This window comes from Schistocerca americana, chromosome X, assembly GCF_021461395.2.
Source record: "Schistocerca americana isolate TAMUIC-IGC-003095 chromosome X, iqSchAmer2.1, whole genome shotgun sequence".
NCBI classification, from domain to species: domain Eukaryota; kingdom Metazoa; phylum Arthropoda; class Insecta; order Orthoptera; family Acrididae; genus Schistocerca; species Schistocerca americana.
Genome location: NC_060130.1, coordinates 185,724,785 through 185,748,904, shown reverse-complemented (window position 1 = coordinate 185,748,904; position 24,120 = coordinate 185,724,785). Strand labels below are relative to the sequence as shown.

General features: G+C 39.8%; 1 protein-coding gene across 1 annotated transcript; it reads left to right on the top strand.

The window, feature by feature from the left end:
• Positions 1-479: 479 nt before the first annotated feature.
• Positions 480-22,517, top strand: LOC124556016. Its single transcript, XM_047130054.1, has 2 exons — positions 480-884; positions 21,677-22,517. Exons 1-2 carry the CDS (start codon positions 833-835, stop codon positions 21,934-21,936), a joined length of 312 nt encoding a protein of 103 aa, XP_046986010.1. The 5' UTR covers positions 480-832; the 3' UTR covers positions 21,937-22,517.
• Positions 22,518-24,120: the final 1,603 nt, after the last annotated feature.

Sequence of the window (24,120 nt, the reverse complement as noted above, 5' to 3'; positions counted from 1 at the left end):
TTAAGTAATGGAGCCCAGTATGTTGTGCTCGACTGTGAGTGTTCATCGGATACAAGGGTATCGCAAAGAGCGTCCCATGGAAATGTCGTAGGATCTCTTTTATTCTTTAAATACATAAATGACCTGACGGACAGACTGAGCAGCAGTTTGCGGCAGTTTGCTCATGAAGCTGCGATGTACGGGAAGGTGTCGTCATTGAGTGACTGAAGCAGTGTACAACATGACTTAGACAAACTTTCTAGTTTGCGTGATGAATGCGAGCTTGTCCTAAATGTAGGAAAATGTTAGTTAACGCGGACGAGTAGAAAAATAGTCCTGTAATGTTCAAACACAGCATTAGTAGGTTGCAGGTTGAACAGTCATTTCGATTAAGTACCTAGGCATAACGTTGCAAAGCAATATGAAATGGAATGAGTGCGTCAGGTTAGTAGTAGAGAAGGCGAATGTTCGACTTCGTTTTGTTGGGAGAATTTTAGGAAAGTGTAGCTGATCCATAATGTAGACGGTGTACAGAACTTTAGTGCGATCCATTCTTGAGTACTGTTCGAGTGTTTTGGATTCCCAACAGTCAGATGGAAGGAAGCCACAGAAGCAGGCTGATAGATTAGTTACCGGTAGGTGTGATCAACCACGACCACCACCACCTAGAGTCAAGGCCGCGGCGCGAATTTCATAGAGGGGTCACCATTTTGTGTTTAGAAGCGTTTCAGTATGTGTACGTATGTTGGAACATGGTTTACAAATGCTGTGTACAAAGGTGTCGTGAGAATTACGGAACTGGACCGAAAGTAATGGTATTTTCCTTTCCGAAAGATTCGAATCTGTGTCGGAAATGGCTTTCAGCGATTCATTAGGACAATTTCCAACCCACTCAGCACAAGAAGGTAGGCCTATGTAAAAACCCTCTACCTAGTACAATATTTTTTTTTTTTTTTTTTTTTTTTGCTAGTGGAATTTCATAAATTTTGGATACATTTGACTAAAATTGTGAGCAAAAGTTCGCAGTAAATAGTATTTGTTTTCAAGTGGCTTTATTTTGATTTTGAAAACGAAATATAAACTTCTATCTCGTGTTACATTTTATTCATGTTTAAATTTCTGTGCACTTTGTATTTTGTTACGCATTACCGATACGTTTTATTCTCGATTTGTGAGTGGGTGTTATATTTCACTCTCGCGTTAGTTACCGGGAGTGCTAATGAATGTTGAAACTGCTGTTTTCATGTTTAAAAATCGATCTCTCTGTATGAAGCATATCTATGTTGTTTTTCTGTGTCTTAGTTTTTCCCGTTATTAGGCATTATCCACCTCACTACCAAATGATCATAATTCAACCTAACCTACACTTCAGGTTATGCTGCAGAATAGATGTCATGACTACCAGATTTCAGTGGTGTCCTGTATCACATGAGCCGCCTCATATAACGATATTCTCGTTAACAACACATCCAGTTACTTAATCTGTCCGGTGTCTTAAATGTTCCAGTTGGTTAATTGACACGTCAAGTGTCGTTTAGTTCATACAGTACGGAATGTTTAGTTGATATCTTCTTAACATACTTCCAGTTGGATTGTCATTACCGTCTTATTGAGGTGTGTCATTTATGTTGGCATCTGTTCAACTTTATTTTGTGTTTGGCATGCGTTTGCTTTGCAGTTGTTCTTCTATCCAAACATGAAATTTGTGCTATATCAAGACCCTCATTCAGCGTTACTCATGTACCATGACAATGAAGAAACTGTAAAGTCAAAATTACAAAATAATTGCTATGTTAACATGCAGAATCCAGTAGATCACTGAAATTTGGTGACACTTAATCCATAATAGGAACTTCACTCTTATAATTCCATAAATATCACAGTACTGCTGTAACACAAGCAGTTCACAGGTATATTTATCATACGCTAATGCATGTTGAGGCATGCTCCTAGTGCTTATGGTACTAATTAATAAAAGAATATTACAATGCATTATGCATGTTGTTGTATATTATTGCTAGGCCTAAATGATTTATGTACTTCCACTAAGGTGTGACCTGTCAAGTTGATATTGGTGGAAAATGAATGAGTTTCCAGTGTTTTTTTTATTTTCACATACAGACACACATCTCTAGATCATGCTGTATACTGTACTGGCTCACACTACTTTGTTGTAGGTTTGTGAACTTCACTTCACCAAATCTGACATCTGCCGGTGTACGGAATGTTATGAAGTGAAAGTCACAAAGCTTACTGTCAAGCTTTCAAGACCAAGACTATAGAGGGTGCTGTTCCATCAGTGTTACCAGGCTGCCCATGCTATTTGTGTACTCCATCCACCATCACTCGAGAAAGTGCAGAGGAAAAACGAGCTAGATTAGACAACGAATGTCTGCTAAGACCAATTAATGATAGTGTAGTAACCAAAGCACAGTATGATTTGAGTAAGCTATTTTCTACGTTTGAAGCATTTCTGCAGTGCTTCGAAAGAGAAACCATTCCCAGAGAGTGGACCATTGGTAAGAGAAGTGACTGTGTCCTATTTTTACCGCTTACTGTATTACCCATTCCATCTGTGTCTGTATCCGCTGTAGTGACGAATGAGTTGCAGTTGTCCTCCTATCGAAGTAACACTGAGATAAGAAAGATAGGCAGTAGCAAAATATCACACAAACTTTCAAATATCAATGATTTGTGTACAGTATTAGACAAAGCGAAAGAATTAGTCAGTGCAAAAGGAAATTCATTAAAAAGCCAGTGCCTTCTTATACAGGTCATTTTTAATGATATGTGCAGTTCTGTAGATGAAGAAAAACGGAAACAAATTCAATTCTGAAGTTGATATGTAGCAGTGAGGAAAACTATAGGTTTAATCCTCACTTTTCTGTATTTTGTTGTATCCTGCATTCCCAATGCCTACAAATTTTTCAGGTTTTCTGGCACTGTTATTCTTCCTCATCCAAGAACTTTACAGAAAATGTGTTCCTCATATAGTGATTGTACCATTTCTTTAATGATGGATGAAATTCATATTAAACCTTATTTTGATTACAAGGGAGGAAACATCGTGGGGGCAGCATTTGATAGTGACAAGGCTGCTACTACAGCATATGTCTTTATGATACAATCATTGCTGTCTTCTTTTAAAGTACTAGTGCATGTCCTTCCAGTGAGAAACCTTGTAGCTGAACAGTTATTTTTGTATGTGAAGAAAATATTATGTGCCCTTCATGACATTGGTTTCAAAGTTATTTGTGTAGTTAGTGACAACAGTGCTATAAATAGGAAATCTATGGCACTTTTTAGCTCACCTCCAAAACTCAATACAGTTTACCCACATCCAGCTAATCCAACTCAGTCACTATTTTGTATAATTGATTCTGTCCACATCCTTAAGTGTATCCGTAATAACTGGGTTAACCAAAAGGACTCTACAGTTTTTCTTAAATATCCACAATTAGATGGAAGCAGTGATTATTGTCAGGTGTTAATGGCATCTTTTGAAGCATTGTGGCAGCTTCATAAGATTGAATGTAATGGTCTACTTAAGCGCTCTTATGGCCTTACTTTGAGGTCTCTCTATCCATCTTCACTTGAGAACCAGAATGTGAGCCTTGCTTTGCAGGTATTCATTGAATATACAGCTGAAGCCATTTCAACTGTAGGGGAACAGAAAAACTTATCACATTACCAGACAACTGCAGAATTTATTAAAATTATACTTACATGGTGGAAAATTCTAAACATTAAGACAGATCACAAAGGTGTTCGACTAAGTGATCCCTTCCAGTGCCCTCTGTCTTTAAGTAATAATGATAAAAAATTAGTTTTACTGGAAAAGTTTCTTGAGTGGCTCGATAGGTGGAAGGACTTAGGCCTGAAAAATAATACCCTTTCAAAGGAAACCCATATAGCTCTGACACACAAAACCTATGGTTTGATTGAGATGGCAAGGTACTACACTAAAGAGCTTGGTTTCACTTATTTTTTTTTTTTTTTTTTGCCCTGGAAAAATTCAAACTGATTCTCTGGAAGCAAGGCTCTCAGTATCTCATATCTGTGAGACAGATTTTTGAGGTGGAAGCCAAGATGAGGATTCAGAACTTGTTACCATTCATGTTGAATTCAAGTACTTTTGATAAACTGCCTGTTACTGAAGGGTTCACCTTTAATTGTATTGAGACTATACAAACAGACTCTGAGTTTTTGGTTGACGTTATGTATTTGGAGGAAGATTTCAGGCAGGCAGAAACATACCTTCCAATATTAACTTATTTAGCAGGATATTGTCTTCACAGTGTACTGAAGAAATAGCAGTTTGAGGTGTGCTGCAAATACCTTCTCTTAGACAAAGAAACGTGCCTGCATGGCGAACAACATGTTAGTTTAATCAGAAATTTGGACGGGGTGGTCTGTTTTTCCCTCAGCCTGATGTTGTGAATGTTGTTATTTACAATGCCATTACTGAACAGAAATTAATATCTGCCCCTGATGAAAAGAAATTTTTGTCATCCAACAGTCAAATGGTGCTTGTTCATAATGTAACCATAAATGCTGTTCAGGAGAAAAGTTTCTTCTTAACAGACTTTGTTTGCAGTAATGATCATTCGGCAGACAAAATACTGAAGTTGTTAGCCAAAGCATCTATCAATGCATTATTAAACAATTACATTAAGAAAAAGAATGACACCTTTACTGCTTCCTTTAAGAAACGGAACCTTAGCACATTTTAATTTACATACAGTTTACATGCTAGGACATTTATCAGATGTCACAGGAAATTTGAATTAAGTGTCACACATTCAGTTTAACTGTATTTGGTCCAGTGAAAGCACAGGAAGGTTCTGTAATCCATATTGGTGTAGCACCTTCAACTGAATGCACACTAATTGTCATTTGGTCCATATAGCCTGTAGTTTTTGGATAATTTGCTTCCAACAGTTTCAAATGTCAAAAAGTCATAACTGTCCGTGCAGGCTATTCAGCTGAAGTAAATACTTTGTCCAGCACTAAAGGCTAGTTTCCACCTCATCATTGTGAAATGTTATCAGATTGGGTACACATCCATCTGTGCACTTGATATTAGCCTAAGGTTGAAACTGGGCCAGTGTTTCCTCGTAAAGTCTTTATGTCATCCAGCTATTCTGTGCAGAAATGTTTACATCTTCCTTTCAATTTGTTGAGCCTGTGCTGCCCAACAAGAAAAAAATCTGTTAAAGTAATTCTGTACTAAACCTCATTATATTGGCATGCAGACATATAAAACTTTCAGTGACATATTACAATACTACATAGGGAAAGCCAAAAATGGATTGCTCCCATTTTCCTGAAACAGAATGACACCAGGGTGTTTCCTAAAGTAGTTACTTCTCATAACAGCTATTCATCTAAATTTTGATACAGGCTGTCAGTATTGTTGCACACAGGTAACATTTAGTTATTGCTTTGCCTATATTATTTTACTGAGACACAGTTACATTCTAGTAGTTTTTTAAACTTTACTCATAAAACCCCATGGCAGTGTGAGGCTGTGTGACAGACTTGGAGTGCACATGCATTTAACCTGCTAGAAAATTTCATAACAGCACACACTTTGGCACTGAGTGAAAAGTTTGTTCTTGAACTGTCATATTAGTGTCAAGTTCATCACTCTCTTAGTTTTAAGAGACTCTCTTTTGTTAGAATGCAAAGTGAAAGTAGTTTCTGCCTGTAGCTGTAGAATCTTGTGTTACAGAAAATCACTTCACAGCATTAAAATACAGATGAGGTGTTCGATACACTCAGTTTAATTGAAACAGTTTATTCTAAGATTTATGCAGCAGGAATAAAGTGAAAGAGTGCTACAATTTCTTTTCTTAAGGTGATGTTTATATAGTAATTAAAGTAAAGTTCTTCCCACCTATTTACATGGAGAGTATTCTTGCAAACATAAAGGAGTGTTGTGTTGTGGCATTTTATTTGAATGTCTAAGATGTTATATCGTACACCATTCAGTTTAATTTGTAATCAATGTAAAATCATTACAGTTTTGATTTATGTTGTACATCTTTAGTTAATCCCAGAGTTAGTTCTTCTGATTTACTTTGTTTACACATAAGTTCCATTACAAAGAAACTGGCCTGCTTCTAACTTATGGCAAGGTTTTCAACAAATGTTGCATAGCTGTGCAGTAACATTATAAAAGAGTTATTTCAGTTGTTGCTCAGGTATTCAACTGTAATGTGAGGTTGCTCATACTCAGTATTGCCATTACTTATTAGTTTCCAATGAGTAGCAACATTTTCACATTGTTGAATTTCCTTCAGTAGTGCATCATCGCAGTGGCACCTTTATACATACATTCCAACAAATGTTTGTTGCTCTATTACTCTGTCTGAGTTACTACATTTGTCAGCAACATAAGTCATCCTTAGTCACAATTACTAAATTTTACAGACAGAAAGACTGGTAATGTAACCTGTTATATGCATCTGACATATTTCTCAAGTGTGTCATTTTTCACGAGATACAATATATCAAATGTGTACAACTAATCAATCATTCTGTGTAATTCCACTGAACGTAGAAAAGGCTTGCTGCCTTGTAAGATGGAAATTGTGATGTTTTTCTGTAATGGAACCAGGTTGTGCCCTGGATTTTGTACTGTCAACAGGGGTGACATTGGCCCACTTTTCCACAATATTTGACATGTTAAGCTCTTGGTGGCTGACAGAGTACTGCTGAACTGTAATACAATATTTTTAAAGCATCTATATTCCATGTGTGTCAAAATCAGTCTAGTGTTACCAGATTTTAGAAACTGTTTTATGACCATAATATTTTTTTTAAAAACTGGACCAATGTTACCTTTACATGGGGTAACTTTGTCTCGCATGTTCAAATCTGTCTAGAAAAACCTAAAAAATGCAATGAGTCAATGTTCAACCAACCAAAAAGGATCATATAATAATAGAATGTTACTAAACTTCAATAAGTCATTTACATCCCAAAATTGAGTTAGATAACTAACATTTAACGGGAGAGAATGTAAAAGGAAATACCGATTAGTTTATTTTTATTTTATTATTTGTTGTAAAAGCTCAGAACAGTTTAAATATTGCAGAAATTGATTAAATAAAGTTGTCCAATTCAGGAACTGAAAATTGGTTCCTTTTAGATACCTTTTTGGGTTCTTTTATTTTGAACAACACATCTTTCAAGAATATAACATCGAATCTGGTCTTTCAGGCCACCTCCAACACAGCCCATCTCATTAATCTGTCTTATTTGTCCTGGATACTTTTCCCCATTGAAAAGGACAGTTACAAAGTCATTTTCAACATAATCCTCATTACAGTTTGATGAACACTCCTCAGGCATCACCTTTTTCACTTGATCCCTCCAGTGATACATCATCAGGATCATCACCACCTGAGCAACTTGGCAGTCTGATTCTCTTCTGTCTTTCCGTATTTTTCTGGAAAAATGGAGAAGGGGCAGGTATCTAAGCAGCAAGCGGTTGCAGATTGTTAACCGAGATGCTTTTCCCAGCATCAGTTGAGGACGTTAAATGTTCACTTCTTTTTCTAACTGTTCTAGGAATGTGTCTCCTACCATGTCAGCTTGATATTTATTCATTGGCAAGCATTCTATAAGCTTTTCCCTGTTTAATGGAAAAATTCCACACTTTTCAAAGCCGGATATAAGATTTTTGGATATGTTCACTTTTAAGCCATCCATTAGTTCATATATTAAACATGTCTTTAGGCACTGTAGTAAACTTGGAGCTGGACTTGGACTCTTTCCACTTCCTCAAGATCTCCCACTGTAATTTCTTCATTGCAGCAAAAACAGCGACATCCAATGGTTGTGTGAGATGACTTGGGTTAGGTGGTAAACACACAAACCTAATGGCATTTTCCTCTCACACCTGAAGTACTTGTTGGTTATTATGGGAAGATAGATTATCACCAATGATTACAACTGGTTGTTCTTCGTGCTTCACTGCAGGGAGAAAGTGAGATAAAAAACAATCTTCAAGTGTCACTCCCTCAAACCAGCCACTTTTGGTTCTGTTGTATCAAGCGTGCTGAGGTCCGTTTTCTTACTAAAGTTTTTTACATATTTTGCACCTCGTTTGCAAATCACCTTCTTACTTCCTGGATCATCACAGAGGTTTGTTTCGTCATAATTCCAGATTCTGGACAGTGGAACATCTTTCGTGGCTTCACTTAAGTTATCCATATAACTGTTCAAGTCTTCTTCACTGATTTGAGCTCTGACCTTTTTGACGTTTGAGCTCATTCTAACAGAGAGTTCATTGTGGCGTTTAAAAAGTATTTTGTCCACTTATAACCAGGCAAATTATTCTTGAACACAGGAATATTGTCACCCTTTTTATCTAAATAACTTTAGACAGCCATATGAAAGTCCAGTTCATCAATTGGAAATCCTTTATGAGATGGTGTTGAAAGGAAAGTTCTTCCTCATCTGTAGACAGTCGAGACCGGCCTACATTTTTTTGACTGCTTGCCAGCAAGCGGAAAACGGCCTAACGGTGTGCGGGACCGTAGCCCAGCTTCATGGAGACGGTTGCGAATGGTCCTCGCCGATACCCCAGGAGCAACAGTGTCCCTAATTTGCTGGGAAGTGGCGGTGCGGTCCCCTACGGCACTGCGTAGGATCCTACGGTCTTGGCGTGCATCCGTGCGTCGCTGCGGTCCGGTCCCAGGTCGACGGGCACGTGCACCTTCCGCCGACCACTGGCGACGGCATCGATGTACTGTGGAGACCTCACGTCCCACGTGTTGAGCAATTCGGCGGTACGTCCACCCGGCCTCCCGCATGCCCACTATACGCCCTCGCTCAAAGTCCGTCAACTGCACATACGGTTCACGTCCACGCTGTCGCGGCATGCTACCAGTGTTAAAGACTGCGATGGAGCTCCGTATGCCACGGCAAACTGGCTGACACTGACGGCGGCGGTGCACAAATGCTGCGCAGCTAGCGCCATTCGACGGCCAACACCGCGGTTCCTGGTGTGTCCGCTGTGCCGTGCGTGTGATCATTGCTTGTACAGCCCTCTCGCAGTGTCCGGAGCAAGTATGGTGGGTCTGACACACCGGTGTCAATGTGTTCTTTTTTCCATTTCCAGGAGTGTATTATACACAGTATTAGTGCAGGATTTTTCAAGTGAGTGCAAATAATCATCTGGCCCAGAAAGACTGTAGTTTACCACAGTGTATTTTTCGCAAATGTATCCTGTTTTGTCATGTATATGGCAATATTATTTATATCCCACACTTGTACATTTTCACTGGCTATTGTTGTACATTTTCACTGGCTATTGATAAGTCTTCAGCAATTACATTAACGGTTAAAAAAAAAAAAAAATAAACTATAGCTTCCGCTATATCGCGTTAGATAAAATTCCGTATTTTAATCATACTGCAAAGTACTCTTCTCTTTGCATGGTATCATTTGCCAAAATCTCGTTTCGATATCTCCAGCGGTTTACGAGATATAAGAGGTGTTATGAATATCTCATTGGGTTGGCCTGCTTTGTGTGACATCACAAGAGTGTGCTGTGGCCTTCTCTCTGGGTGGTGGTGGATGCAAGTATTACGGAGATGCTTCTTGAATTCAAATGGGAATCCCTGGAGGAAAGACGATACTCATTCCACAATGCACTGTTGCGCATATTTAGAGAACCGGCATATGAGACCAAATGAAAAACAGTTCTACTGCCACCAATGTATATTTTGCATGAGGATCATGAAGGTAACGTGCGAGAAATTATTGCTCTTTATTATACTCAAATCAATGAAACACTTTTACAACAAAGCTTTTCTTTCTTTTCGCTACCCCATTGGAAAAAGAACAGGCTACGCTTACAAATTACTTTAAACATAATTTAGAGAAAAAATGGGATTTTTATGCAACAAAATAAAGTTAATACCCTAACAAGGAGGTCATTATAACACTTGGCTGTCTTTGAAACATGATCAAAATCATTTTGTTGAAAGCATAGCAACTCTTGTTTCTCATTTATATGAATGTGTATTACATTCAGATGATAAAACTATTGTTCAGTATGTTATTTTTTCCAAGTGTTGTGTGGCTTCCACTGTGCTACAGCACAAGTCTATCGCCAAATGTACCTTAACCTGAAAGTAAGATCACTAGTGCTAATAAGTGAACCAAGTGTGTCGTGTACTGTTATAGAAAAATAACAACAAAATTTTGATTTATCTAAAGTGTCACTTTACTTTGATACAAGACTAGAACTATACTCACCCATGATGAAACATCGATGTGATCTACGTGGAACCTTGTCAGTCATAGTAATACACCTATGAGGATATGGACTTTCTTTGACAGAAACACTGATTCCTGGAACTGCCTGGCATTACTCCTCAATTGTGAGGACTGGAATGGGGTGAGCTCAGCCTCGTGATGTCAATTGAAGAGATACTTGATCATGTAATGGCAGCTCGACTTCATGAAAACTGACAATGGCAGAGAGAACTTTGTGCTGACCCCACATCCAAGGGTCCAAAATACTGATTGGCTGTTTTGTTTTATTGGGCAGTAAAATACTGAGCTGTTTTTGGGAGCATATAATATTTGTGTGTTGGTGTAGGAACTCCCTAATTCGCTTACTTCCAAAAAATGGATGTGGCTTAGAAGAGGGTAAGTAAAGGAAAGGGCATGGTTTAGGAGAGGGAGGGGGATGGGCAAGTGGTGGCACCACACTTTTGTCTCTTTCCCTCAATCTGGTGACTAAAAGTTAGAAAGTCAATTGTATCCAAAGTCACTATCACATTTCTACTCACAATGTCCCACAAAATAGGGGCTTGTGACATAGTCAATAATGACCTGTCCGTCATATGGGGAAACTAAGCTTGGCGGTGTTCTAGAGAAGTAGGCTATATATATCAGCACTGGGGTTCACCCTCTCACTTCACTCATCATCGTGTTATGCTACACTATATATCCATCCATTGCACTTAACTACTCTCCACAAATAGACGTACACTACACCTTTCACACATCCACGCGAAAAGGGGCAACTGTGTGGATGAATAACACCCTTTCTGCTGGCAAAAATGCTACAATGTCATCCAAAAAAACCTAACATTGCCCGGGTATTCACTTTGCCAATTTTCTATAAGAAAAGTGTACAGTTTCTGCATGCTGGGTGCAGCTGCTTTGCGTGCCTACGGCACGCTTTTTGTACGTGTCTCTATGGCTAAACTTCTTTATAGCTCTGTAGGTGGCTGTTGTTACCACTTGAAGCTGTTTGTGCATCACAGCTGAAAGCTGTCAAAAGTGCTGCCGGTTGTTAAGGATCCCTTAAGTTGACTAGACTGTAGAAGTGCCTTAGTAGTAAAACAGAGATGTATTAAAACCTCATGCACGATGCAGAGTTTTTTCACAAATCTCTTTGTTGATTACGTCATATCTCTTGAACACTGTGTCTTTCAATGATATATTTGTGTAAATACTTTCAGTGGCATATTTGGATACTGTCTGCGAAATATGTTGTGAATAGAGTTAATAGCAAAGAAGTAATAAATTTAAACATCATGCATAATGCTGTAGTTTTTCACACATCTAAATGTTTATATCGCCATATCTCCTGATCTATGTCACTTACAATTGTAGGATCCATCCTCTGCCGGTCGGAAAACCACTATTAATTTGTCAGGATGTAGACTGATCGACACGTATGGCGTCGTTAGACGCAATAGAAGAATATTCAAGATAGTGCCATTTATTACTTACTGACAATACAAGTAATTGCTACTTCTTCTGGTGGCTATGTAATCCAGAGAAAAAGCCGCTGTATCCAGTATGGACTCACAGCTTCCCAGGGTGCTACATCAGCTTGGAGTGGAAGTCTATGACTCCTTGAGGTAGGCACGTCCCATCAGTTGCTCTGCTTGTGGAGATGATGGTGACCACAGTGTGTGTGTTTTGATTCACATGCCGCTTTGGGGAGTTCTCCATTCCTCCCAGTTCACTGCCCGCCTTGTCCCCTCAGATGGACAGTGATGTCAGTTATCACATAGCTGTGCTGAATGCTTGACCTGGCCTGCCAGTGCAATAGTTCTTCAGACCCATGTGACACTGGAGTTTAGGGCAGTTTGTGCACTGGACTGGAGTTGTGTTGGCAGATGCTTGGTGCACCCATCAGCACTGGCTGCTGTGCTGATGTCAGCACTGGATGCCTCCAGCAGCCACGCCGTGAGATCGCTGATCGTCTCGTAGGGCAGCAAGTGCGAGCTCGACACTAGAACACTCTCCTACACGAGTTGTAACCACCGTACATCTGCTTGACGAATTTGTTACAGAGTCTTTATTGCTTAGTCAAACACTAGCTGGTCGTTGTTGCATCCTCCCTAGTAACTCTTAGGCAATGTTGCAGAATAGGAAAGCTGTTAAGTCTGTACTGTTCTAACCATTTTTCGCTGAGTTGCTTGCAGTCCCTCTTGAGAGTGGCGAGGTAGCTGTTTTGCCTGACCCAGTAACACTGTTGAAATGTTTACGCTTCCCAGCTAGCTGCTGGCTACATTTCAGCACGATAGAGTAACGCCATCCGTTAGAACTTAGAAATGAGGTAATTTTTATAGCTACATTTGGTGAAATATGTGGATACTGTCTGTAAAATTCATTGTGAATGGCGTTAGTAGCACAATAGTAATTAATGTAAACATCATGCATACATACATACATACATACATTAATCCTTGTTCCTTAGATCATGAATACGACATTTCATAATGCTGTGGAACGTGTCACTTTAACATAAGTTTCCTTTACACAAAATAATTAATTAATTTTCTTACAGTTACTACTTCATATCTAAGAATTCATCTATTGAGTAGAAGGAGCTGTCATTCAGATATTCTTTTAATTTGCTTTTAAATGTTGGTTGGCTATCTCTCAGACTTTTACTACTATTTGGCAATTACCGAAGATTTTTGTGGCAGCTTAATTACCCCTTTCTGTGCCAAAGTGAGATTTAATCATCCAGAATAGTGAATATCATCCTTTCTTCTAGTGTTGTAGCTATGCACATCGCTGTTATTTTTGAATTGGTATGGGTTATTAATGACAAATTTCGTAAGTGTGTGTGTGTGTGTGTCAGGAAACATTCCTCACACACAAATAAAGAAAAGATGTTATGTGGATATCTGTCCAGAAACACTTAATTCCCATGTTAGATCTCATTTTAGTTTCGTCATTATGTACTATACTTCCTCGGTTCACCGGCAGTTGGCCCAGTTGAGTCGGTGCTTGTGTTGACATGCGACTCATTGCTCTACAGTACTAGCATCAAGCACATCAGTACGTAGCATCAACAGGTTAGTGATCATCACGAATGTGGTTTTGCAGTCAGTGCAATGTTTACAAATGCGGAGTTGGCAGATGCCCATTTGATGTATGGATTAGCACGGGGCAATAGCCGTGACGCGGTACGTTTGTATCGAGACAGATTTCCAGAACGAAGGTGTCCCGACAGGAAGACGTTCGAAGCAATTGATCGGCGTCTTAGGGAGCACGGAACATTCCAGCCTATGACTCGCGACTGGGGAAGACCTAGAACGACGAGGACACCTGCAATGGACGAGGCAATTCTTTGTGCAGTTGACGATAACACTAATGTCAGGGTCAGAGAAGTTGCTGCTGTACAAGGTAACGCTGACCACATCACTGTATGGAGAGTGCTACAGGAGAACCAGTTGTTTCCGTACCATGTACAGCATGTGCAGGCACTATCAGCAGCTGATTGGCCTCCACGGGTACAATTCTGCGAATGGTTCATCCAACAATGAGTCAATCCTCATTTCAGTGCAGATGTTCTCTTTACGGATGAGGCTTCATTCCAACGTGATCAAATTGTAAATTTTCGCAATCAACATGCGTGGGCTGACGAGAATCTGCACGCAATTGTGCAATCACGTCATCAACACAGATTTTCTGTGAATGTTTGGGCAGGCATTGTTGGTGATGTCTTGATTGGGCCCCATGTTCTTCCACCTACGCTCAATGGAGCGCGTTATCATGATTTCATACGGGACACTCTACCTGTGCTGCTAGAACGTGTGCCTCTACAAGTACAACACAACATGTGGTTCATGCACGATGGAGCTCCTACACATTTCAGTCGAAGTGTTCGTACGCTTCTCAACAACAGATTTGGTGACTGATGGATTGGTAGAGGCGGACCAATTCCATGGCCTCCACGCTCTCCCGACCTCAACCCTCTTGACTTCATTTATGGGGGCATTTGAAAGCTCTGGTCTACGCAACCCCCGTTCCAAATGTAGAGACTCTTCGTGCTCGTATTGTGGTTGGCTGTGATACAATACGCCACTCTCCAGGGCTGCATCAGCGCATCAGGGATTCCATGCTACGGAGGGTGGATGCATGTATCCTCGGTAACGGAGGACATTTTGAACATTTCCTGTAACAAAGTGTTTGAAGTCACGCTGGTACGTTCTGTTGCTGTGTGTTTCCATTCCATGATTAATGTGATTTGAAGAGAAGTAATAAAATGAGCTCTAACATGGAAAGTAAGCGTTTCCGGACACGTGTCCACATAACATATTTTCTTTCTTTGTGTGTGAGGAATGTTTCCTGAAAGTTTGGCCATACCTTTTTGTAACACCCTGTATGTATTGTGAAGGAACTGTGAATATCCGGAGTTCCTTAAATAAATATCTGCAAGGTGATTTTGGGTGGGCTCCAGCTATTATTCTGACTACACGCTTTTGTGCAATGAATACTTTCTCTCTTAATGACGAATTGCCCCAAAATATGATGCCATATGAAAGCAGTGAATGAAAATAGGCATAGTAGGCTAATTTACTGATATGTTTATCACCAAAATTTGCAATAACCTTAATAGCATAAATAGCTGAACCTAACCATTTCAGCAGATCATTGATGTGTTTCTTCCAATTCAATTTTTCATCAATGCACACACCCAGAAATTTTGAGTATTATACCTTAGCAACAGACTTCTGTTCATAATATATATTTATCAATGGTGTTATACCATTTACTGTACAGAATTGTATAAACTGTGTTTTCTCAAAATTTAGTGAGAGTCCATTTGCAGGGAACCACTTAATAATTTTCTGAAAGACATTATTTGCAATTTCCTCAGCTGATTCTTGCTTCTTGGGTGTGATTACTATACTTGTATCATCAGCAAAAAGAACTAACTTTGCATCTTCATGAATATAGAGTGGCAAGTCGTTAATATATATTAAGAACAATAATGGACCCGAGACTGAACCCTGTGGGACACCATTCTTGATACCTCCCCAGCTAGAGGACTCTGCTGGTTTTTGTAGACTATCTGTACTGTTAATTTCAACCTTCTGCAGTCTTCCAGTTAAGTATGAATTAAACCATTTGTGCACTGTTCCACTCATACCACAATACTTAAGCTTATCTAGAAGAATTTCATGATTCACACAATCAAAAGCCTTTGAGTGATCGCAAAATATCCCACTGGGTGATGTTTGGTTATTCATTGCATTTAATATTTGATCAGTGAAAGCATATATTGCATTTTCTGTTAAAAAGCCTTTCTGAAAACGAAATTGACATTTTGTTAGTACTTCATTTTTACAAATATGTGATGCTACTCTTGAACACATTACTTTTTCAAGACTCTTGGATAAAATTGTCAGAAGTGAAGTTTATGTTTTCAATTGTTTCTTTATCTGCTTCTTTATACAATAAACTGTCTTTGTTTTCGAAAATTGAATGTATTTTTAAATAAGCTATTCTGGGGAAAAAATTTCCATTATAAGTAGATAAACCATGTGTTTGCAATAAACATATTGCAATAGATTGTTGTAATTAAGACAGCAACTATGTTGTAACGAATCTGTTAATTTTTGCCATATTTAGCTAGTGGAACAGAATAAGAAGGAGCTTTCTCAAAATATTTGCTGCTGTTTGCTATTAATTCTAAACGATTTGTTAATGGATTGAATTCTTGTTCTTTTTGGAAATCTGGATTAATGTAATTATAAATTGTTACTTCCAGCCTTGTAATTCCATTTTCTTTAGCTAAATTAGAAGCAAATGTTTCCTTTAATCTACTATCTGGACTATTTAAAAGATCTGTAATATGGTTTCAAGGCTGTTTGTTAACTCCTGGACTTGTTAATTGACAAATAAATTTAATGCAGTTTTTAACTCTAGAGTTAGAAATAATCCAAGTTAAACAGTTTTTTCCAACAGAGTTATTGTTGTTTACTATTACATTATAACTTCTTTATATTCTCCTTGCATTCGAAAAATAAAATTATTTGTTAAATATTTACACATTTCCTCTTTATTAAAAATTCCTGCAAAATCTTGTGTTATGTCTAAATCCAGTACATAATAGTGTTCCTTTTTAAGTTCTTCCAAAATATCTGGTAACTCTCTTAAAAGTGTATCGAGTTTAACATCTGCTAATTCTATTTTGTAAGGAACAACAACAGGATTTTTGTATATTTGTTCAATAATTTTTATATCTTTGCTAGTAATTTGTTTGGTTCCTTTAATTGTTTGTGTATTAGAATCTAAAGAATTTTTGCTTTAACTCCATGTCTTGCCAAATTAAATTTAGAAAAATCTAGATCTTAAAATACTATTAAAACCACCACTTATTTCCTATTTTACAAGAAATTTTTCCTTTCTCCTTCGCAATCTATAAAATCTGTTATTTTAACTACCACAATATTGTCGCAAAATGGTTCTGTAATTGGTTTAAATTCTTCTAATTTTTGTTCTCCATTTGTGTAAAATATATCCCCAATATTTGTAACAAGATTGTTATTATTCAAATTTTCAGTAAATAACCATAAGCCAAATCTTCCGTTGGTTGGTTTTACTTTATTTCCCAAAAGTAGTGTAATGGAATATTTATTATTTTTTTGTAGTAGACATTTCATTCTGAACTCCTATTTACAGAGGAAGAACTCCCATTTATAGAGGAAGAAATTTATTAGTTTTGCAAAAAAGTAGAGAAGCAAAATTGTTAATATAAAGACATAAAATTTAATTGATTTGAAAAAGTAGTTGAAAATGGGTAGAGGGAAGTAAAGTGAAGTGATTTTCTTACCTATATGAAATAAACAAAAATTGCTTTGAGTCCACATGACAATAAAAGTTATGTCTTGGAAAATGGAATAGATACATTAGCATATGGCCATTACAAGTTATTAAAAGTGTAATAAAAAATTTTCTATGTAAATGGAGACTATAATCAAGAAGCTCAATGCTGTTAGTGTCTCGAAAAAGATTACAAAAATAGATGAGCTAGAGATAAATGTTTTATATGATGTTACAGGCAGTGAATATTTAAATACTGGATTTGGAGAGAAACTTTCTCTAGAGCTCAATATTGATTTTAAGATTACTTTACCAAACAGATTTTCTAAGTTAATTACTAATTTGGATTGTAAATAATGGGAAAAGGACAAATGAAACTGAAATATAAAGCAATGAAGAAATTTAAAAATAGAAATAATGAATTTCATGATATAGAGTTCACGATGTGAATTTTTTAATATAATTTACCTTTGTTAACTAATTCATTTTATACTTTCTTTATGAAGATTTTCAGGGTAACAGAGATTTGACAACCTATAAAATATAACATTAAATTTAATTTCTTGTGATCACTTAGGGAAATGAGTCATTAAATTTATTTCCTTATGATCACATTGTAAATGAAGTAATGAACTTAGAAATCGGTTGGTTATCTACTATAATGTGGTAATTAGTTAAAATTGGTTGAGTTATTGAAAGAATGAGGCACTGAACTAAAGCTTAGAAATTGGTTGAGTTATTTAAATAGACTGAATTTTTTAAAAAAAATCAGTTGTGTTAATTAGAAAATGTGGTAAAAAGTTAAGTGAGCCAGAATCTACAAAATTTATCTACTCACACCTAGACCATCAGACCGGCAGCATTTACCAATGGCTAGCATGGTATTCACTTGCCGTTACATTGTAGTAGCATGTTGTATTTTGTATTGTTTAGAGTAGATTTTGGTCAGTATTTTTCTTCCATTGCCTTTTTTCCTTATTTGGTTTGTCACCACAAGAGTTGTGGATTTTATTATTGTTCTTGCATTTAAAACTTAGTGTATGCCAAGAAGGCATTTTTTTTCTTTAATTATAAAAAAGTGTGTTCAAATTGGCTGTTAGCGCTTTTTCCTGCTGACTGCAGGAGACAACAGTTATTGGCGACGAGGATGGGATTTTCATTTTCAAAAGGAATGGCCTCCTCAGAGGAACTTCTTCAGTCCTTGGTGGAAAATCTACGGCAGATTCAGGCAACACTCACAAGGTCAGAACATCGCTCTCACTCCCCAGCGCTGCAAGAAGTAGCTCATAGAATAGATTCCACTGCAGGTAAATTGAACACTTTGTATGTGGCTCCACTGACATTTCTAGCTTTTGATAGGTCTGTCAAACCATGGTCAAATTATGTAGAACAGTTGGAACAACATTTACTGGCACATGGGGCCCACGAAAAAATCAAAGTTGGGCTTTCTTTTTAGCAACAGTCGGTCCGTAGGTGTAGTGTTCAATTCAACAATTGAACCCTGAGTAGTCCCCTCCCAATCTCTCATATACCCATATTAAGGGCTGCCTTTTTGAGCACTTCGACGCACAAATACACGTCACCTCTGCCCATCAGACTTTCTTCTCTTGTCGCAAGTCACCTGGTCAGAATTATCAGGAATGGATTACGATGCTCCAGGGTCTCTGCTTCGATTGTAAATTCTGGTGTGTCAACGTTGCCTGCAAGCAGTCTTATGCCTCTTTGTTGATCCATTATGTGGTGGTATTTCACGCACCAGACGAGTGTTTTTGGGCTGATATTTTGAAATTACAGGACCTGTCCCTCGACACCTGTCTGCTTATCACTGGGGCGTTTGAACAGTCCCACCGGCTATAACAACCACGTCTTGATCCAGCTGTTTTCGCGGCTTGCCAGTTGGCTAGCGCCAAGCTGGATTCTCATTGATCTGTTGGTCCATCTCATGACAGGAAGTCTTTCACCCAGCTTCCCTCCTGTCCAGACTGTTTCCGGACTCACCAATGCCCCCACTGGTGAGCAAGACGCACGGCTTGCAGCCGAGCAGGCCATATCATCATGGTTTGTCAGGCTTTGCAGAAACATCACATAGATGCCACACTTCCTGTGGATGCACAGGCTCATCATGAATTGTCACCTCAGGGCCTGGATGCCTCGCATTCCATTGACGGCCAAATATTCTCCATCATTCCCCAGTTGGGTAGCCGCTTTCTCCTTCCCTTGGAGGTCACACACCCTCCTCGCCCCATTGCTCAGCAAATACGAAATGTTCTCATCCTCCACATCGGGCTGCGGGGTTTCGCCGTGCATGTTCAGCTTCTTCTCTCTGCTGTTTCTCGTTTTTTTTAAGACCCGCCCTATCCCCTTTGATCTCCGAGACAGGCTCCAGGTGGATCTTCGCCGCTTACAAGATGAAGGCATCCTTTCTCATGTCGTGCACAGTTGCTGGGTGATGCCTATCGTGATAGTCGAGAAGTCGAACGGTGCTTTACGCATCTGTGGCAATTTTAAGGTCACTGTCAATTCTCGGTCCGTCATCGATGCCTATCCTATCCCAGCGGTGGATGACATACTCACGTCTTGCGAGATCGACCATTTTCGCCAAAATTGATTTGCGTGATGCTTATTTGTAGCTGCCGTTGAATGAGGAATCACAGCAGATCCTAGTTATCAATATCCCGTGTGGCCCTTTCCGGTTTGGCATTGCCAGTGCCCCCGCCATTTTCCAAAGTTATTTGGCACACCTCACATGTAAGGTGCCTGGGGTGGCCAATTATCTGGACAATGTTATCGTTGGTGGCTCGTCCACAATGGACCTTGCGGACAAGCTGGATCGACTGTTTCAAAATTTTGCCGAGGCTAACCTGCATTGCCGGAAAGAAAAGTATGACTCTTTTGCATAAGAGGTCAGCTATCTCGATTTCACGATTAATGCCTGCGGCCTACATGCCTCCAAGGAGTATGTCGAGGTGACTCGAAACGTGCCTCCTCCCACCAATGTGAAGCAACTGTAATCCACCCTCGGTCAAATCAACTATTATCGGCGTTTTATACCCTACACCGCCGAGATTTCAGCGCCCCTGACCAGGTTATTGTGCAAGGGTGTGCTTTGAGTTTGGGACACGGAGTGTGAGCAGGCTTTCACACGTCTCAAGTCAGCTCTCTCCCACTCTCCTTGTCTGGCCTCTTACAATCCTTCCCTGCGCTGCATTGTCGCCGCCAATTCTTTGGACTATAGCCTGGGAATGGTCCTCTCGCGAGTGGTCGACATCGTTGAGAGGCCGGTGGTTTTCGCATCCAAAAAATTGAATGACACTCAAATTAAATATAATCAAATTGAAAAGGAAGCTTTGGTGCTGGTTTTCGCCCTGACGATATTCTACGATTTCGTGTATGGTCGTCATTTCCCGCTGCAGTCTAATCTCAAACCTTTGGTTTCTTTGTATCACCTGGTTTCTGCAGGCCACCTCCAGCGTTGGGCACTCTTCCTGGCGACGTTCGACTTTGATATAGTCTAGCGCACATCTGAATGGCACGCAAACGCCAATTATCTGTCCTGGCTGCCTGCCAGGGCGGACCGTGAGTTTAACACTTCCCCGTTGGTTTGTTACCATGTGGAACCGGACGTGGATGCAGCTCTGGATGCACTTCCGTTGGATTCCGATGCGGTCCAGCGGGCCACCGCTCAGGATCAGCCACTGCAAGCTCTCCGCCGCCAAATCGCTGGGGGTTGGCAAACCAGCTGTCGTAGCATCCACAATGCATAGGTCCAGCAATTTTGGGATCATCGGCACAATATCTTTTTCCGCAGTGGTGTCATCCTTTTGCATAGTGATTTAGACGTTTGCTGGGTGGTCATACCGCATGTCCTCAACCTCCTCCACACTGGCCAATGGGGCATTGTCCTCAGCAAACAGCTGCCCTGCCAACACCTTTATTGGCACAGTATGGATGAAGACATTGCCTCCCTTGTGTCAGCCTGCACTACGTGCCAAACACGTGAGCACCCCTGCGCCAATATTTTTCATGGCCAGATGTAGTTGCTCCATGGGAACATCTCCATTTGGATTTCACAGGGCTGTTTCGTGGTTCCAAGTGGCTCATACTGTTCGACTCTGGGTCAGGACATCCTTATGTCTCCCACATGATGAACACCACTTCTGCTGAGACTGTCATAATTCTCTGGTGCCTCTTTGCTGTCAAGGGACTCCCCAAAACGATTGTTACGGGTAACGGTCCACTGTTTACTTCAACCGAGTTTAAGCAATTCTGTAGTGCCAATGGAATTTCCCTCATCCATACCACCCCATTTCACCCTGCATCAAACGGCTGGGTGGAACGTTTCGTGCGGATATTCAAGACCCAGCTCAATAAGCTGCTGAGCCATCACCTGCTGGAAGAGGCCATGCTTTTTTCCTGGGTATGTACCGCACCACCCCTCATGCCATATAAGTCCAGCAGAGATATTCCACACCCCCCACACCCCCCTTTATCTGTACTGGTTTCTGAGGCTTCTCACCCTCACAACTGCACGCCAACACACTCCTTTTGTGTCAAGCAGGAGGTCTGGGCGCTAACTTTCTCTCATCCACAGGCACGCTGGGCACCTGGCATCATCACCGAGCTCTGCGGCCAGGCAATGGCATCTCTCCAATGGGCCGACGGTTCTGCCGCCTGCTGACACCTCAACCAGCTCTGCCTCCGCCCGGTAGACCACGACACCCCTGGGAAGCTGCCAGTGCCTATCACCGACTGCCTTGTGGTGGAACCTCTGCTTCCGCCTCCACCGCAGCTGCTGTCTCCGCCGCCAGCTGCCCGTGCTGCGTCGCTGCCTCCCACCCCTGCTGGCCATGAACCCCTGGATGTGGACCAGGATGCCCCTACTCCTGTGGATGTTTGTGGTGCTGTGCATTATTTTCCCAGGGGGAGAAATGTCGTAGCGGTTCCTTATTGTTAGAGGACCCACAGAACCGACACACAAGATGGGTTGCTAACTCCGTTTCAGCAGCACGGAGAGAAACATCGCCAGCAGACAGAAACAATAACAGACTTTTCAAATAAACACTGAACTACTTCAGCAGACAACATGTAACTCTGTTCCACCAATAGGAACTTATGTGTCTGATGTAGCTCCCTGCCGACCTGGCTTTATAAGCACGCCTAGACTGGCAGTGTTTACCAACCGCTAGGAACAGCTCCAGCCAGTACTTACGCCAGCCCTAGCATTGTATTCACTCGCCATAGCATTGTAGTAGCATGTTGTATTTTGTACTGTAGAGTAAATTTTGGTCAGTATTTTTCTTGCATTGTCTTGTTTCCTTATTTGGTTTGTTACCACAAGATTTGTGGATTTTCTTGTTATTCTTGCGTTTAAAACTTAGTGTATGCCAAGAAGGCCTTTTTTCTTTAATTATAATAAAGTGTGTTGAAATTGACTGTTAGTTATTTTTCCTGCTGACCGCAAGACACAACAGTCACAAATTTGATCATCATAAAATCCACACGCTTTAAGAGGAACCCCAGGGACCTTGAGAAAATCAGAGTGCTGGTTGCCGTAACTCGAGTGCGAATTATAGCGCTGACTTTTTTCAGTACAACCATCACTACTGATGTATTTTGTCCCCATATATTTTTCCCTTTATTGCACCACTGAATGAAAATGAGATTAATCATTTATTTTTGCAACATGACAACGCCACTGCTGATAAGGCACACCAGTGCCTACGACTTTTTGATGAAATCTTTGGAGGCAGAGTAATTACGAAAAGTCTCTGGGCCATGTGCTCAACAGATCTGTCACAGCCCAACTATTGCCTTTGGGGTGCGGTTAAAACATTTGCATATCAAAATAACCCAAAGACAATGGATGAACTAAAGACAGCAATAATTGGTTATCTGCACTGAGTTATAAAAGAAACATTGGCAAAGGCGTTCACAAATAAATGTAGACGTGTTGATCTATGCCTTAAAGAAAGAGGAAAACATTTCCAGTGTTTACTATGATAGTGATGAGTATAGTGTATTTAACTGTAATTAATATAATTAATAAATTTCATTGTTTTAATTGTAATAATGTTGAATCCCATCTCCCAACATAACTGCAGCCACTAGCAGTGAATCCAGGTCCCTAGCTTATACAACATGAATGTACTGCCAACCTTAGGCATTGAAAACAGCAACCAATCACATTATTTCTAAGAATCAAGTCATAGCAGCAAGTACAGCACATGTGAGCTTCGTTCCACAGAGAGCTCACTGTGCTCAGACTCAATACCATCACCAAAGTTGATAGACATCGCTAACAGTAAAAACTGGGCATGTACACATCATATCAACATCATGGATAGATATTACCACGATTACCCTAACATCTTCCATTGCTTGACAGTTTGTGGGTGTGCAGTTCCACCCATCAGCTATGACCAGTGGTGTCGTGAGTTTATGATGAGGAGTATTGTATAGTGGACATTAAAGATTTCTGTGGCTGTTTGAGTAACATAAACTATAATTCTTATTTACTTCATGTATGTATGTTTTGTTTTCTTTCTGTGGGTATTTTTTATCATGTTATGTTTGCAATATAATTTGTGGTTAAAGAGTTATGTATGGGAACTGTCATTATAATTTATAGTAGCAATATTTGTTTGAATGATCTTTTATTTCTGGGTATGTTTGTTTGTTTTCCTATCATATTGTGCTTGCAGTATAAATGATGTTTCAATAATGGTTGTGTATTGAGACTGTCTGGTATTTAATGCACAAAGTGTAGCAAGAGATGAGGGGCCATGAGTCATGCAGTAAATTTTACAGAAAATAGGAGTTATTGGTGATTAGTGTGTGTGTGTGTGTGTGTGTGTGTGTGTGTGTGTGTGTGTGTGTGTTCCATTATTTTTGTGAGTTTTCATTAGATATATATTGTGATTTAGTTTATGATTTATTTAGGATTTACTTTTGTGGTATCACTGTCTATACTTGAGCTCTACAGGGTTACCCAGGATGAATGATCAATATTCAGGGATTTGACGGGAGTGCTCATTT

Coding starts and splice junctions, on each gene's coding strand:
- LOC124556016 (XM_047130054.1), top strand. CDS start 833: ATGGCTTTCAGCGATTCATTAGGACAATTTCCAACCCACTCAGCACAA. Junction 885..21,676: donor AACCCACTCAGCACAAGAAG/GTAGGCCTATGT, acceptor TCTCATCCACAG/GCACGCTGGGCACCTGGCAT.